The 18,669-nt window shown below is 40.3% G+C and overlaps 1 protein-coding gene across 2 annotated transcripts in view; it reads right to left on the reverse strand.

Annotated features, from left to right (window-relative positions):
• Positions 1-18,118, reverse strand: part of LOC137429918 (ATP-dependent RNA helicase DHX58) — a 146,794-nt gene extending 128,676 nt beyond the window's left edge. For both annotated transcript variants that reach the window (XM_068120298.2, XM_068120296.2), the window contains exons 1-2: positions 17,963-18,118; positions 12,273-12,415 (exon numbers count right to left, since the gene is read on the reverse strand). In XM_068120298.2, coding sequence (XP_067976399.2) covers positions 12,273-12,357 — 85 coding nt within the window. In that variant the 5' untranslated portion in view covers positions 12,358-12,415; positions 17,963-18,118. The remainder of the gene's footprint in view (positions 1-12,272; positions 12,416-17,962) is intronic.
• Between the last annotated feature and the right edge of the window lie 551 nt (positions 18,119-18,669).

Genomic DNA, 18,669 nt, shown 5'->3' on the forward strand with positions numbered 1-18,669 from the left:
ACCAAGTGATGTGGCTATCAAGGATAATTTTGATTTATTGATTAATCATTTAATAAATTAACTCGTTGATTTATAAATGACTTATTTAATTAAAATTCCTCAGAGATACATCTTCGGATGAAATACTTGCAGATTGGTTATGCTATGAGCCAATTGATTAAGGAAAATATTTTGTGATGGCCATATTGGAGTTCGTGGCAACTCAGTTAGTGCCACTGCACCTTTAAAATGCATCCCTGCGTTCATTTTTCGATCGATTAAGTTGAAATTTTGAACAATCGGATCTGGACTGTCGTTGTTAACGACTCTAACACGCACCCGTCCAATCAGGATGGAGCGGTATGGTCCCCGGATCATCACTGCCCGCAGTTTTAATTAGTTTTACTTTTTCTCTTGGTCATATAATTTTGAAGACATGCATGTCATGATATAGGAAATGTTTGTTCTGTTGAACGGAATAAATGTTGTTTATTTGTGTGGGTGTGTATTTTTGTGTATTTTGGATATATTTTCACGACTAATTCCAGTTAACATCCTGCAAAATTTGCTCGTTTTCTGGCCGAGTCGAAATTGCGTTGAGTTCCTATGGCATGCGCCATTAAAAGCGCTGTGTAATGGTTGAGCTCCCTTTATTTCGTTTTGGTCATGCGGATGAGCAGACAAAGTGACGAATGCTGCGGCTGGAGCAGTAGAAGCGATGTTTTTAATTGAAACGATGTAATTTAATTAAAAGTGGGAGGGGGCAACACCACGCATACCTCTTTTAAGGTGTGTATAAACCCTGGAATAAACGTGGGAGGGGGCAACACCACGCATACCTCTTTTAAGGTGTGTATAAACCCTGGAATATTTCAGCAATCAATACAATGCTGAAACTATGTAAGTTAATTTAATGAGTAATTTAATGAGTAACTTAATGAGTAATTTAATGAGTAATTTAATGAGTAATTTAATGAGTAATTTAATGAGTAACTTAATGAGTAATTTAATGAGTAATTTAATGAGTAATTTAATGAGTAATTTAATGAGTAACTTAATGAGTAATTTAATGAGTAATTTAATGAGTAATTTAATGAGTAACTTAATGAGTAATTTAATGAGTAATTTAATGAGTAATTTAATGAGTAACTTAATGAGTAATTTAATGAGTAATTTAATGAGTAATTTAATGAGTAATTTAATGAGTAATTTAATGAGTAATTTAATGAGTAATTTAATGAGTAATTAAAAGTGGGAGGGGGCAACACCACGCATACCTCTTTTAAGGTGTGTATAAACCCTGGAATAAACGTGGGAGGGGGCAACACCACAAAGCATACCTCTTTTAAGGTGTGTATAAACCCTGGAATATTTCAGCAATCAATACGATGCTGAAATGATGTAATTTACTGTGTAAGATGGTCGACCTTGGGTTTGTTTGGGTTTTGTTGTTTATTTTTGTGGGTGTGTATTTTTGTGTATTTTGTATATATTTTCACGGCTAATTCCAGTTAACATCCTGCAAAATTTGCTCGTTTTTCTGGCCGAGTCGAAATTGCGTTGAGTTCCTATGGCATGTGCCATTAAAAGCGCTGTGTAATGGTTGAGCTCCCTTTATTTCGTTTTGGTCACGCGGATGAGCAGACAAAATGACGAATGCTGCGGCTGGAGCAGTAGAAGCGATTTTTTAATTGTTCAATGATTATTAGCGCTGAGGAAGCGCCTCTAGCGAATGACTTCCAGCCAGTGTAACGCGAATTCCTGTCACAGGAATTCTGAGATCATATAAGTGTGACGTGGCAGTTCCTGATTGGTTCGTGTTGGGGAACCCCTTCTCGCTGCCGACGTGACGTAAATTCGCGCACGCGCACTGGTGAAGCGCGAGATTCGGCCCAAGGTTCTTATTATTATTATTATTATTATTATTTTTGTATACAAGATCGAGGCTCGAACCATAATCGAGGCTCGAAATTCCATGCCCGAACCTCAGCGCAATCCAAGAGGATTCACTTGTTCGATATTGTTATGACTTATTGTCAATAGGTATACTAAGTGGCCATGAGGTAGCCTGCTGCTATGTACAGTTTTATTCTATTGTTGATTATACCACATAGCTGTGGTGATAAAGGAAATGTTCGTTTTAAATAGATGATTATGATAGGACCATGACTATAAAATCATGATGATTATTATGAATGATATCATAGGGTTCAAATGCAGAATGATTGCATGAACTTGGGAAAGAACTTTCAAGCCCTATGGGATAAATTGGGTGTTACAAGCGATGGAGTTTCAAAATTTAGCATGATTGAAGGAATTTTACAGTCTTATTTCAGGAGTTTTACGAAATTTATATTGCCAAGAGATTTGGGTACTATTAAAAGAAAAATGATGAGATATTTTTCCCAAAGAACTTTAATATCTGCCATCCATTTTGGCGGTCTCACGAATGAAGGATGAGTTGCCTTTAGTGGTTGCAAAGAAAATTTGTGGAGACCAGGCAAAATGGAAAAATAGGTCAGATATGACCCTAGGACAGAACAGTGATTCGTCAATTGACATGAGGTATGAACCAGAGGTGACGACCGATGAGCTTCGATCTCAGTCAATAGATGGACCTGTCCTGACATCATTGGGGAAAGGGCTTATGCAAGGAGTCATCCAAAATGATTAATTTGATTTATTGATGAATATTGATAAATTAATTGAAATTGAATAATTGAATTGAACTGAATAAATTTAATTGAATAAATTTAACTGAATAAATTGAACTGAATAAATTGAATTGAATATATTGATTGTTTGATTGATGAAAATGCGGTCTCAAGAAAGAAGCTTTGATATCTTTGTGAGATATTATCAATGTGAAGACAACCTTGGAAAATTGAGCAAGGTGGTGAGTTTATATATAGATATATATGTGCGGTTACCATTGTGTGATTTCCCCTTCAACAGAGTGGACACCTGAGGATTCACCCATTTCATACTGACCCTCTGGCTCATCTGCAAATACTGATCTGTGAGATTGGATTGTGCAAAAGCCACAGGTGAGAGAGATTCTCTGGAAATCACCATTTGAACAGGTGGAGAGATCCTTCCTGGAGGTACGAGTGAAGCTTTAGAGGAACAAACTACAACACATCCAACGCTACTTTGATAAAAAGCAGAATGGGAAATGGAGCCTGCAAGAATACACAAGGACAACCAGAGATTCCACAAAAAGGTACTTGTACACATCATATGTACGACCGTTATGGTGCCGAAGCTATAAGGCAGGTCGAGAATTGGTATTTGTGGACAAAGGGACATGATGAGGAGTTTCCAAGAGATGGTACATTTGAGCGAAGTCGATTGGAAAGATTGGAACAAAGATTGAAAGCCAGGAAGAGACAGAATCTAACGGTAGACTGGCCTGCATTCCATCTTTGGGATGGTGAATCCAGACAACGGGAACAGCAAGAACGGATAACGGATCTAGAACTTAAAATAAAAAGGATACAGGATACAGTGGAGGAGACAAATGCACAACTGCCCTCGAAATTAGGAATGAAAGTGACAGTTGTCCCATCTGATTTCCAGTTGTCTCCCCAAAAAGGATGGTACAGAGAATTTTTTCGTGTTTCAGAAGATAACGAGAGATTGCAGTGGCAACTCAGGGATGTAGAGATGCAGCCCAGCAATACAAGTGCACAGGTGCACAGACCAGGCAACGACAGAAACCGGTGTTTCAAGTGTGGACGGATGGGACATTGGAAAAGAGGATGTCCATATACCAAAAGGAAGACAAGTTCATAGGGTAAACCAAGATCAAGGGTACCAGTGCTGACCGATACCTCAGACAATGATTAGGCCTTCATTGCGACAAATCCCAAATGACGATTGGCCTCAACAAATTAGATTACTGGACAAACATGAATAACTGTCGATGATTCTTGGGTCTGAAAAGTTTTCGGAGCAAGAATTATTCATTTTTCTTTTGCTTGTAAGCAAATTGATAATTCATTGATCAAATGCCGAAATTGGATCTTTTATGTTGGGCACAAAATTTTAAATTTACAAAGTTTGGAACAATTGCTTTGCAATTTTTTTGGCAAACCAAGTGACAAGAGTCACATCATGATCAGGTGGGAATTTCGGACTATTGTTCCACACGATTGATAGGTCAGTGGTCGACTGACATACAAATGGGTGGGTAGTCAAATTTGGATAAATTATTGTGGGAACTGAAAGGGTAATGTCAATGTGACGTCATAGGGGTTTTCTAAGAATAAACTTTTTGGTCCATTTGTGTATTAGCGCTTATAAAATTGAAGGACAAATTTTGAGAAATTGAAATAAAGTTGACACCCATCCGGATCTGTAAATAAGGGTTCCAACGCAAACAAATACGCATAATGCATGTGTGTGTGGGTATTTTGTGTGTCAATGTTAGTGTTTTTGTGTATCAATCTTACAAGATTGTTGACACCGACAGTGTGCCTTGTCTGAAAAATAGATAGTTCCATGGGGATGGGATCGCATATCAAGAGAATTTGTAAAATAAAATAAAAATAGAAATATAATTTGATTATGAAAATTATCACTTTTGTCAAGGGAGATGGAGAATAAAGATTTGATTTGCTGAGTTATGAGCAGCTATTCATTAATAGTAAAAAATTGGAAGTAATCTTGGGATTCCATTGTGATAGAATTTATATGAGAATCAAAGCTATTTATGGATATGAGCTTCATAAAAAATGTGGGAGTACAAAATTAGCCAAATTTTGGAGAGGTCTTACACTGACTTCCCAGAGTACTCTGCTCACGGATTTTATATATATATAAACTTGAATTTTATCAGAATATAAATTGGGCTGTATGTATGGATGTGTATAAGGCATAGATGATATGGGAAAATAGTAAAGGAAATTTTGCTGGTTTGAACTATTGTGAGTTTTGAGTTCTGGAGTTCAAACAAAGTCACTGGTTAACAGATGAGAATGGATAGTAAATAAATTCTTCGATGCTGGGTAAAATAACTACGATATTACTAAGACTTATGAGAGCTATTGTTCTTCCTTACACCAGTGCGAAATTATTGAAAAAAAATTAGATCCAACATAATGAATCTATAAAAGAATGTGATAGGGATAATATCCTCAATTTGTACTAATTATTTGATTGTGGGTAAAGGAATTAATTTATCGTAGTGGATTGTTAACAGCAGCCTGAAAATGTCCTGAGAGTGTGCATCCATGTAATCAGAAATCCCAGATTTGTTTTTACAAACAACATTTTGGTAGAGGTCTTGTGTGGACGAGCACTTCCTTGGTAGATAAAAAACGGTACTGCATGCTGGCAGCCACTTTTGCGGCCAGTTAGGCCAAACAAATTGAGAGGAAATTGTAGTTAAATACGTAAGTTACACATGGCTATTTGTAAAAAAAGGAAATTTGTTGAGATGGGAAACATTTTTCGAAGGTTTATTAAAGTGTTATAATATGACATGTGGCAAGGCAAACTATTGGATGGGAAAATTAGATCTGGTTATAGAATAAATTTATTGACCCCTTGAAGTTAATTCCTCGAATCATTGTTTCACTGACATTTTTTGTTCACATTGGAAATAGTTTGGTAGAGCCTTGGTTAAAACCTTTGGTTGCGGTATCTTGGAACGAATTGATAAACCATAGGAGATTGATAAGAATAGAAACAAATATGGACCCAAAATAGAAAGTTGGATTCATGCCTCTCATTGCAAGCAAGCACATGGGGCTAAGGTGGACGATCCCACAGAAAATGAGGCTGCACCTAGCAGCCCAGGAGAACATTCAGTGGCGGATAAATGATAGTCGTGATATACATTCATTTGAATTACATTTTAACACCCCTTGCATTGATAAACATTACAATTTCAACATTTAATATTCCTACTTGAATTAGGGACGATAGTGACATTTATTTGCCTACATGACATACCATTATCTACTGATATTAGCGCAACATGAGGGATAATGTATCACAACTACACTCATGATTAGGGGATTTAGTTCGACCCCGGGAGATAGGGGGATCAGGGTAATACAAATAATCTGATTTATGTTACATATTAAGGAATTTTCTTTATTTACCTTTTAGGAAGCTTGTTAGTTTAGTATACAATGTTGAATGTCATTGACATATAATTATGTTATAGGTATGAACATATACAAGGGGTAGCTCACATGTTTTACAGATGGCTACAGGTGGGACAAGAGGGAGCAAGATACCACGATTATATAAAAGGGGGTGCCTTTGCATGGTTGGGAAACACATTTGGAGGGGTGGTAGCTAAGATACTCCAATATTTGTTTGTTGGTTTAGTAGTTATATTGGCAATTGTTTTAGTGGTGGCTTGCTTGAAAGCCTTAGTGACGGTGTGTTTGAATAAGGTAAACAACAACACGATGATAACGCATGAAGTGACAAATGAGGAAAGAAATGTGGAACCACAAGAGGAAGACTTTTATGGCGACATAAATACTGAGATTAAAAGATTAAATCAAGTGATGTTGCAAATGAATACAGTAGAATTAAGATAATGGCATAACGACAATGTTATGAGTTGTGTCAATTACAATATCAGTGAACTCATATCACCACGAGTGACACACTGTTAGGGAAAAAAAAAAAAAAGGGAAAAGAAAAAAGTGGAGAGGAATTATGGTAATAATACATTATGCTTAATTTGTTGGTTTGGGAAAATTGTTGTTGGGAATTAGATATTCCCGTTTGTGATTGTAATCATATACAATTTATTTTCTTAGAGTAGTGCTAAAATACCTGCATGAGTTAATTTTTGAACTATATTAACCTGAAAGCAATTGTGGATGCTATTCTTAGTTTAGTAGTAAAATACATACCTGATTGAATATTATTTGTGTGACGCATATAAATGAATATAACTTTTTTTGTGTTAAGGAAAAACAACAAATTGTTGAATGTGAAACTGTCGGAAGATATACATGATTATGCTGATTTCATGGTAAGATGTACCCTATCTGATTCAGTGTGTGTGGAAAGCAGATTCAGATGTGACTGAGCATAAGGATAAGACGAGATCACATTTGAAGGGGGTGCTAACGGAATTGGGAAGAAGTTCGAGAAAGAAAATTTGTGGCTAAAAAATGAAGTTAAACGTGGCATACACCCTCTTTCTCAAAGAATGATGAAGACATTCTCCCGTGTAACTTGGAGATGGATGCTTACCTTCACCAAGGAAATTTATGTGACCATTTGCCTGGATCACACTGCAACATATGAAAGAAAGGCGATCACTTACTCTTGTTCGAAGGCTTGGAACATTCATCACATCAGAAGTTGCAGGACAACGACACCTTACCTGCAACCTCTGTGAAATGCGGGGACATATGTTATTACTTCACCAACTTCCGGGGAGCCAGCATGGAGCTGCAAACCAATGGCTGTGCCTTTTCACAACAGCTGTGCACGATTCTGCGGGCCACTCCTGGTATGGACCATGGATGACCTGAACACCATGGTCCCAACATCATTGTGGATGCATCCGGCATCCCTGTTCCACATCTTGCTGGCCAATCAACGTCACACCAATACTTGCTGCCCACTCACAATGAGGGAGGAGGCAAGTCGACTACAACTGGGTGAAGGCCTTGTTCAGGAATTACTATGGTTTACAGCAAAAGTGGCAAGAATGCTACATGGAGAGCAGGGTCAGTCTATGACTCCGCAATGTTACCACGACAGCGAAATCCTACACGAAGTAGTGCAGGTGCTATGAAGACATTAGGAGAAAATGTTTCATACCTGGATTCAAACACAAGTGATCAGCCCTTCCTTTCAAACAAAGTCAACATTTGTGTGGAGGCAAACGTTTTTGCCAGATGGTGCAGATGCTTTACAAAACTTGAAAATGAAGTGAAATTGTTGTATCTTGGTGATGGTGAAGTGTTGTTTTGAAAAGATATTTGTGATGCAAATGCAATAGATTGAACAATATGGAGGGAGTCAATGACCAACGAAATGTTTTGTGATTCTTGCAGGATGACGGTGTATGCCTAATGGAATTTGATTACCAAAGTTATGGTTTGAATACTTGTATTGATATTTACTTGTAGATATTGATTATTTACTTATACTTGTAATGATGTTTACTTGCAGTGATTGATTATATTTACTTATACTTGTATTGATGTTTACTTGCAGTGCTTGATTGTTTACTTATATTGATGTTTAGATTAATGGTTAATATAAACAAAAACAAAAAGATGAGGGAATTGTGGAAATGTAACTCATTGATTGGGACTGGTAACTCATTGATTGGGACTGGTAACGAAGCAGATAGACGATTTCGTAAATGAATGTCAGGAATGTGCACGAACATGGTAATCTCTTGTCCACCTGGTCACAGCCCCAGGCTGGAGCACCCCCCTATTGTTTGGTAAATGGAACTCGCAGCAGGGAGGAGCGAGTTGGTGCCAGGAAGGCGAGCAGGATGACTGAGTAACATTGCTGCGGAGAAGGGATTACGATTTCAGCGCACAGAGGATTAACTGAAGTTTGCCCATATAAACAGAAGAGACTTTGAGTAAAGGAGCACTCATCATCAGAACCTCTGCCCGATGGGAGGAAGGAGGACGGGAATGGCGGAGGAACATCGGCCGAACAAGAAGGACCATGCGGATAGAGTGACCTGGTCCATTGAGTTAACGGTAGTTATTACTATTTGAAACTAGTTAATAAAGTGTTGACCTGTTGTAAACCTGTGTCCGGTCATTGGAGTCTTGAGTCCACCACACTTCCACGACAGGTTCCACGCAAAGTATTGACATGGGCATTGAGGAAGTTAGGAGTGGAGGAATGGTTGATCAGAGTAGTGATGGCAATGTACAAAAGAGCACGCACAGCTGTAAGGACGAAGGACGGGAACAGTGGTGAGTTTGAGGTGAAGGTGGGAGTGCATCAGGGGTCGGTACTAAGTCCACTACTATTTGTAGCTGTGATGGAGGTGCTGGCTCAGACCGTAAAGGAGGGTTTACCGTGGGAGTTGTTGTATGCAGATGATCTGGTGTTGATTGCGGAAAGTATGGATGGACTGAAGGAAAAGATGAACAAGTGGAAGGAATGTATGGAGACAAAAGGTCTGAAGGTGAATATCGGAAAGACAAAGGTGATGGCAAGTGGTAAAGCATGTGGTGAGGTGGAAAGAACTGGGAAGTGGCCGTGTGCTGTGTGCAGGAAGGGTGTCGGAGTGAACTCCATTCAATGTACAATGTGTGCTGAGTGGGTTCATCAAAAATGTAGTGGTCTGAGAGGGTCATTAACCAGTGTGGCAGCTACATTCAAATGTAAGGTGTGCACAGAGGGAGCTGCAGATGGAGGAAATGTTGAGTTGGATCTTGGAGACGGCGTGAAGCTGGAAGGTGTGAAAACATTTTGCTACCTCGGAGACATGCTGAATGGAGAAGGTTGATCAGACTCGGCAACGGTTGCTCGAGTGAGATGTGCATGGAAGAAGTTTCGGGAACTGAGTGGCGTGCTGATGAGGAGGAGAGTGTCGCTGAAGCTGAAGGGAAAGGTGTATGCTGCATGTGTGAGAAGTGTTATGATTTATGGGAGCGAGACATGGGTAATGAACGTAGAGCAGCAACGAAGGCTGGAAAGGGTGGAAATGCGAATGGTTCGATGGATGTGCGGAGTATCGTTGAGAGAGAGGAAGACAAATGATGAATTGCGAAAGATGATGGGAATATTGCCTGTGATTGATGCTGTGAAGAGGAACAGGTTGAGATGGTTTGGTCATGTATTGAAGAAGGATGAAAGTGACTGGTTGAGAAGAGTGATGGAAGTTAATGTAGAAGGAAGTAGAGGACGGGGAAGACCGAGAAAGACTTGGCTAAAGATGGTGGAAGAAGAAATGCGGGCAAGGGGGTTAACAAGGAGAGATGCAGAAAATAGGGCAAAATGGAGAAGATTGTCATGGGGACCGCAAGGCTAACCCCCGCTCTAGCAGGGAACATGGCCTTAAAATGCATGTTGTTGTTGTTGTTGTTGTAATTTTAAAATGTCCAAGTGGTCCAACACTCCTAATGGTCAAGGGTCCAAGCTGGTCTAATGGTTATATAGTGTCTTATGGGTTTTTGGGGTCTTTGATGTCTTTTGGATCTTCAGGGTCTTCAGTGTCTTTAAGGGTCATTCGGGTCCTCTGGGTATTTCGGGTCTTCAGGGTCTTTATGGGTCTTTTGGGTTGTTGGGGTGTTTTGGATCTTTTGGGTATTTGGGGTCTTTTGAGTCTTCACAGTCTTTAAGGTTATTTGGGGTCTTTTGAGTCTTCAGAGTCTTTAATGGTATTTGGGGTATTTTGAGTCTTCAGAGCCGTTTTGGTATTTTGGGTCTTTTAAGGTCTTTTGGGATGTTGGTGGTCTTTAGGGTCTTGGGGACTTAAAAGGTCTTCAAACATCTTCGGGGTTTAAGCAGTCTACAACAAACAACAACAACATGCATTTTAAGGCCATTTTCCCTGCTAGAGCAGGGGTTAGCCTTGCGGTCCCCATGACAATCTTCTCCATTTTGCCCTATTTTCTGCATCTCTCCTTGTTAACCCCGTTGCCCGCATTTCTTCTTCCACCATCTTCAGCCAAGTCTTTCTCGGTTTTCCCCGTCCTCTACTTCCTTCTACATTCATTTCCATCATTCTTCTCAACCAGTCACTTTCATCCTTCCTCAACACATGACTTGGTCTAAAATATATTCCAACAGTATGCAATTAATTGACGTACATAATTGATAGACAGGATGCAACCGACGTTCAAACAGTATGTAATTAATAGATTACATAGTCACATGGCTTCACCGCCTCACAGTTTCACTGACCGTGTTTTTCGGTTTTGCATATATTTGAACAAGAAGAAAACGTTTTGGTCACGTACATGCATACATACCTACATAGATACATACATACATGCATGCATGCATACATACACATATACGTTTACTCCATTAAAATAAGTTGACATTATGAGTCACAATATTGTACCCTTAAATGTCCATGCCCCCTTCGTTTTTGTATTTGTATTATTATTATTTTCTTTTTTCCAATGCTCCTTCATATAATACCTTTCGTTGTAATCTAAAATGTCTCCTTACTTCTGACTAATTTGCATTTTTATTCCATACATTAATTTTGATGCACAATATACATATTAATGTAATTTTATGATTATTATTTCTATGTACATATTTGTAAGTTTTATGAAATACAGTTTTATTATTGTAAACTTGACAAACATCTGACTTTGGACTGCCTTGTCCAGTGCTTGACGTTTCCAAAAAAACCAAAATTATGATGATAATTATATAATAAATGCTGGAGAAAATAGTGCGAGAACCCATAATTTATTTATTTATTTATATGCTTTTAAACCCCTTAAATCTTTATTTAAATATAATTACATATTTGAACGCTGTATAACACAAAATCACCATCAAAATACTTCGAAGAACCTTGAGTTTCGCAGTACTTCAATTTAAATAAATGTTCAAAGGGTGGTGTATAAGGTTGATGTTCGGTACTGCTTCTGGACTTCTTCAATAGCAATAAACTTTCCGATTTTTTTTTAACGACCGTTACAATTATTATTTTCTTGAAATTGAAGTAAAATTAAAGTAACACTTTGTGAGGTATCATGTTCTATGAACTCTAGTTTACACTGTTTTTAAGGTTCATAGAAAAGCTGCTGCACACACACGTCACACTGACACGCAGACCGAGACAGCAGGAAACAAAGGACTTGACGTCAGACAAAACATGGGCATGGCTGTTGAACTTGGAGGAAGTAACTTCCGGGAATACGGAGTGACAGCGGCGCCATCTAGTGGCAGCAATTTTCTCTTGGCAGTCAGTGCGGAATTTTAAGGAAAATCTCCCTCCACAAAGGATGCAAACCCAAGGGGTTTATCCTCTAAATGCTGAGCATCAAGCGACCAGGGAGCATACGCATGACCTTCTAAGTCTTCGTTGGGCCCTCTGACCCGGCCTTGGTTGGAATTGAAGCACCGACCTCCTAGACTTGGAGGTTGGAGCGGATGCTCTGACTACAATGCCACTGAGGCTTTGCTTATAATTGGAAGTAAGTTCAAGGTAACCAGCCTGAAGGTCAGATGGTGTGTTTTTGCACCATTGTCTGTTGGAGTGACAATGGTTATCTTCCAAGCTGACCTAAGGTGAAGGGCAAGCTGAAGAGAGCACCTTACTCGCTTTTTAACAGCACTATAGCATCAAAACGTCCCACAAATACCTGTTTCATTGTCCGGAAAGGCAACAAGGTTTAGATAGAGCTCAGTTTCATCCAAGCTCTGCATGATGGTTTCCCAGGAGGCCATGACCTTTGCTTTTCTGAAACTCCTTGGCAGAAGATCACTGTGGATGTCTTCACATCACCTGCACAATGAAACATTAATAGAAAACTGAGAAACGAAAAGCGTTGATAATTTGCTGCAGGGAAACTGGATTAAAATATCGACCTCAGATTTAACACATTCACTTATTACGTATGCAAATGCACATGACACTGTTTTGACCCCCTCCCCACCCCTCCCCTCCGCTCCCACCCTCACCACACCTCCCTCTTATGCTCTGTGTATGACCCTTCCCTTAACTTCCTTTCTCCTCTTATCTCCTCCCGAACCTCTTTCCATTTTCTCATTTAATTCCAACAGTTCCTGATACCCTATTTTATCTTTCCCATATAATTAACCCCCATTCTAAACCCAACACACCCAGCCGTGCGCCACCCTTAGCTCACCTGCCTTGCTACAAACGCATCTTATTTGCATGTAAATGATGTCCCACCACATCAATTCAGCATATTTGGTATGATGACGTCACGGTATTGTTATATCTTCTATTGTGATGACGGTAATGGCGTGACAACAATTCGTCAGGTTCACAATGTATGTTTGTTCAAATTTTATGGAGATTAGCAAATCAGTACATTTTTGAAAAGTTTATGGCATCGGGTATACGAAAATCAATGTTTACATTTGCGCAGATGCCTGTATAGCCGCCATTTTGGATTTTCAAAATGGCCGCCATAAAATAAGAATTTCCGAATATCTCAGCTTGTAATTGACATAGAAACTTCATTCTAAATGCTAATCCTATGTTTCCAGGCCCAAGGAATCCAAATCTTATGTCAAATTAGAGACTATGAACACCAAAAACCAAGAAAAGAAGAAGTTTGTGAAATTATGTTTGTATTTTCATGAAAAAATGCACACTCAAATTGTTGGTAGTAACAACAGCATACGTAGAGACGTATTTCCTATCTCAGTTTGACACATCCTTACACATCACTCTCAGTGTCATATTAAACATCAGTCTGCATCGTTTTCGCATTCTGTGTCGCACAAGCAGAGTTCTTCTGGCGGCAGTTGCAACAGTGTTTATATATCCTGATGCTTCATTAATTTTGCAGTATTTTAGCAGCAGTTTTGCAATATTTAATTTTATACTGTAAATATTTATGTTACCACAACTAGTACAAATTATCTTGGTGTTGGTTAATATTGAGGTGGCTCTCTTTCTTTTCAGTGCCTGGGTCATCATGAGTGAAGACGCGGGAACCAGCAAGTTGAGTTCGGTCAAGTCGTCCATGGACGCAGTCGGTAGACTAGAAGCAGTGTATTCTTTGTCAGGAGTCCACTGCCAGCAAAGGGACACTTGTTCAATATCCAAGAACAGAATCATACTAGAAACTACTTGATGTAGTGGAAGAAAGAGCCAGCTTACAGGATGGGAAATATGTTGGACATCAAAAGACGCCGCAAAGACTTTATCAAAGAAATATTGATTGAAAGGAAACCCATGTAGCATCGGAGGTGTTATTCTGATGCCAAAAATCAAATATCCATACAGCGAGCGAGAGACCACTTGCAGCATGCCATGTCTACAGGAACCTATGCTGTGAAAAAACGTGGGCATAAAAGAACAAGCAATCAGCAATCTTTAATGAAGCAATCAGCAACCCCAGGCACCTCAGCACCTTTCACTAGATCTGCGACAGAACCGTTGACAAGGGATCACTGCTTATGTCAAGAAGACGATGACCAGCGTCTCTTCACCGTACAAACTGAAAACATGGGGAAGGCACTTAGACGAGCTGTGGAAATTTCCCAAGATCCAGTATTGACGACAAGACTAATAATGTTATAAAATAAAACTATACCCAAAAATGTTGGCCTCTCCGGAGATGTCGTGCCTCTCAGCAGAGTTTAAATGACAGTTTGGGCTTCAAGTAAACAAGCCAGAGGAACACCATGATGTACGACCCACTGCTGTCAGGAAAGAACATGAAGCTGTTGACAAAATCAAGGCTGCAATACTGAGCCACGGGAATCCCTTTGCTGTTGAAGGTGATCAGCTATACAATTTCACCACACATGCATATGTACGACAAGAGTATGTTCCACAAATCTTGAACATTGATGGCATTGGACAGAAGCTTAATGAAGATTATGTCACTGAACTTATCAATGTAGGTGTTAGTCTCTGGGCAACAGTCAAAAGGCAGAACAACAAGATGTACATGTCTAGCAGCAAGAAATAAACTTTCAAGTTCCGTGACCAGACAGTTGATCTAAAAGAGACCAAAGATCTCTATGGTCGGCTGATGGTTCTCACCATGTCGAGCAGGGACATCGATCAGAAGAATGCAGTTGGCAACTATGAGTTCACATTGACTCCGAGAGCACTATTTGCACCAGACAGCTCAATGCTGCCATGCACTGACAGGTCCAAGCTGATACACAGCCTTGAGAAGCTGGCAAAAACAGATAAAACCCAGGAACAGACAGAAGCTCTAGCGGCCAAAGAGCAGGATGATGACAGATGTCCTGTATCAGCATCTCCATCGTCGTCATCAAATCAAAAAATCGCCATTGTTGATGGAATGGTGCTTGTCCAGAAGATGACAAAGAAATCAAAAGGACAATCAGCACAGTCAAATATCTAGCCCAGTACTTCAATGACAGGCTCGTGAACTTGACAGCAGGGTTAAGTGAGGTCATCCTGGTCTTCAATACATACAAACCTGACTCACTAAAGGAGGAAACTAGAGAGAGACGACAACAAGGAAAATCTCCTATACAGTATCAGGTTGCAGATGATACGAACATCAAACACATCCCACTGGCACGGTTTCTATGGAAGGAAAAACGAAAGCAAATTTGACAGACTATCTCGCCAAAACAACCCTTGATTTCAACAAAAACTCACCTCAATTCGTCATCACATCAGCATCAGGTCACACCAGAAGCAACAGAAACATTCACTATGAAGACAACAATCACGAGGAGGCTGACACATTGACGATCTGCCTGGCAACGGAGGCATCATAGCGGTGTCCTGATGCACAGCTAGTATTCTTCACTCCTGATTCTGACGTCTTGGTTCTGGCTATGGCACACTATGACAAGCTCTGCAAAAAGACATCTATTTTGATGGTATCAGGTACAGTCGAAATAGAGCCAATCTGGAGAGCTTTGGGCAAACAAAAGGCGCAAGCTATACCTGTATTCCACGCATTCACTGGAGCAGACAATGTTGGAAAATTCTCAGGAATAGGCAAAACAAAATGGTTTCAGCAGTATATGAAAGCTGAAATGCACTTAGTCAGAGCACTGATGAAACTACCGGAGAAAGGTGACAGGAGGCGAAAGACATATTGGCCAAATTTGTGTGCTCAACCCACTGTCCCAAGGGTATTCACAATGCAAGTATCCCTGATCTAAGATGGTATCTGTTTTGTAAACACCTAGCGGAAAGCAACAACTTACCTCCTACACTCGATGCACTTGAGGAACACATCCAGTGTGTGCGGTTACATTTTTACCCCGTGAAATGGTGCCAAGTATGGTGCCACCGAGTATGGTGCCAAGCCAATGTCATGCAGCAACAGCCTTTTGACCCAATTAAATTTGGTTACTATCGGGACAAAAGTGCCCAAATACTGCCAGTCACCACAAAGGTTCCTCCTGCCCCATATGCCATCATCGAGTTGGTCAGAGTTGCCAATGCAAAACCAACTGTTCTATCCAGAGATGTTCATGCAGAGGGAATAACTTGCCTTGCACAGAACTATGCTTGTGCGGCACAGAAAGCGAAAACGATGCAGACTGTGATGTCGAATATGACACTGAGAGTGATGATGATGTGTAATGATGTGTCAAACTGAGATAGGAAATACGTCTCTACGTATGCTGTTGTCACTACCATCAATTTGAGTGTGCATCTTTCTCATGAAAATACAAACATAATTTCACAGACTTCTTCTTTTCTTGGTTTTTGGTGTTCATCTTACTATAATTCACCAAATGTCCATCCGTCTGTCTGTCTGTCCGTCCGTTTGAATGTACCGCAAAAACGGCTGAACCGATTGCAACGATATTTTGGGTGGGTAATCCTGGGATCTCCTGGAGTAAATAAGGTATATTGTTTTTCCAATTTCAGCTTTGGTCGACAGCATTTTCAGGTTTGGACTCCCGCATAACGCTATTTTCCCGGGTGCCGCACAAACGGCTGCACAGATCACTGCACGGCTGTGCTGCACAGCTGCACTGATCGGCTGCACCGATCGGACTCGGTGACCTCGAACAAAGAGCTTCGATAAGGACATGGGTTGAATCCCTGCTTGAGAGAATGCCAACCCCCTCCCCGCCATCACAGTCGTCTCTCCAACTCACAATCCCACGAGATATGTGGAAAGGACGACCCAAAACCAATTATCTTCTTTTTGATTCATATATAAATATCATTAAAAGTAAATAATGACCTCGGCCAAAGTTCAAACGACGTGAGTTTAATCTCTACATGAGAGAATTCCACATAGCTATTAGTGCGGTGTATACGCTAACAGATCGCTGTCTCCATCGATCTTGCCAAGGCTGCAACACCTATCGGCTCAAAATCCTTTTAACTGTTGACTTGGTAGTTTTTACAATGAAGGAAACATTGACAATGTTGTTAAAAGTTTATTTTGTGATTAATTTGTGATTGGAGTTATGTTGTTTGAAATGAAAAAATAGATATCAAGTTCAAGTGAATGACGACATGCCGTGATGGTTTCTACCTTCTGAACGTGAACTTCGTGGATCGCCATATGCAGATTCGCCACGGACCCACGATCGATGTTTCTATACGTGAACGTACCTGTTTGTTTGTGAACGGGTACGCTTTTCATTGAAATCCTTCACGAACCTGCTGTCCATGTCTGATGTGCGACTGAGGGTGCTACAGGAAAGTGGAATTTATTGGTTTCATGCTTTAGCATTCCCCGTATCTGCATTGCCTGTTTGCTTCCGGCCTCCCACCCGTGCGTAGCACGGGTATCTCACTAGTAATCACTAATTTTACATAAGCTTTCGATTCATTGGGCCTGGAAACATAGGATTAGCATTTAGAATGAAGTTTCTACGTCAATTACAAGCTGAGATATTCGGAAATTCTTATTTTATGGTGGCCATTTTGAAAATCCAAAATGGCGGCTATGCAGGCAGGCATCTGCGCAAATGTAAACATTTATTTTCATATACCCCGATGACATAAGCTTCTCAAAATGTACTGGTTTGCTAATCTCCATAAAATTTGAACAGTGTTTTTATTGACATAGTGATGGTGAACCTGACATAGTGAACACCTTTCTAGCACAGTAATAGCCATTGGTTGTGCGATGAAGTGGCAAGATCAGGTGAATTATAAGTACGGAATCGAATGGATACTTCACCGGAAGTTTAAGCGACTGTAACAATATAAGACCATCCATGATCCATTGGGCAACCCCACTGTTGCCATCGCGGTCCTTGCGATTTGTCGACCGCGGCAAATCGCACCCAAAGTTTACCCATGGAGTGCGACAATTCAACACTATTGTTTGTTACATCGGTAGCACTACGTTCGTGGGTACACTTATACGTGAGTATTGGTACATACCTCGGGACAAGCCGCATGTGTGTCCGAACGTGTCGAGGAAGCGATTGGATGGACTTGCTGTTCGTGACACGTCGATTTCCCGGCATCGAAGCGTGTGTTGGGAATCGCTCGAACAGGGGGTTTCCCGGAATCACGTCATCTGGGGGAACCTTTGAGGGTTACTCCGTTTGTGATGATTTTGGTGTTTTTAAATTCTTCGAGTGACCTGTTAAGTATAACATTATAACAATTTTTTATTACAATCATTGGTATGTATAATTTTTAATGCCTAACATTATTGTTCATCTATCTGCGTTTGGTTTAATTAGTTATATCATTCTGTGCTTGTCGTACATCTATAGTCCCCTTGTAGTCTGCCACCATCTGCCTGCGAATAACGCGTCATCATGAAGGAAGGGCGTTAAAATTGCACCATCATCAACAATGATATACATATTACGTACCGACGTTCCAAAACACCACGCACGTCCTACACACGAACTCACGTACCATGCACTCGCATTGAATACAACACACAGACAATCACGCACACACACACACGCACCACCCACACACCCCCCCACCCCCCACACACCCACACCCACACCCCTCCCCCCCCCACACACACACACAAACGCACACACACACACACACACATACACACACACACACACACACACACACACACACACACACACACGCTGAATATCTTAATTCAGTTAATAACC

Source organism: Myxine glutinosa, chromosome 6 (genome assembly GCF_964187855.1).
Source record: "Myxine glutinosa chromosome 6, kmMyxGlut1.1, whole genome shotgun sequence".
NCBI classification, from domain to species: Eukaryota; Metazoa; Chordata; class Myxini; order Myxiniformes; family Myxinidae; genus Myxine; species Myxine glutinosa.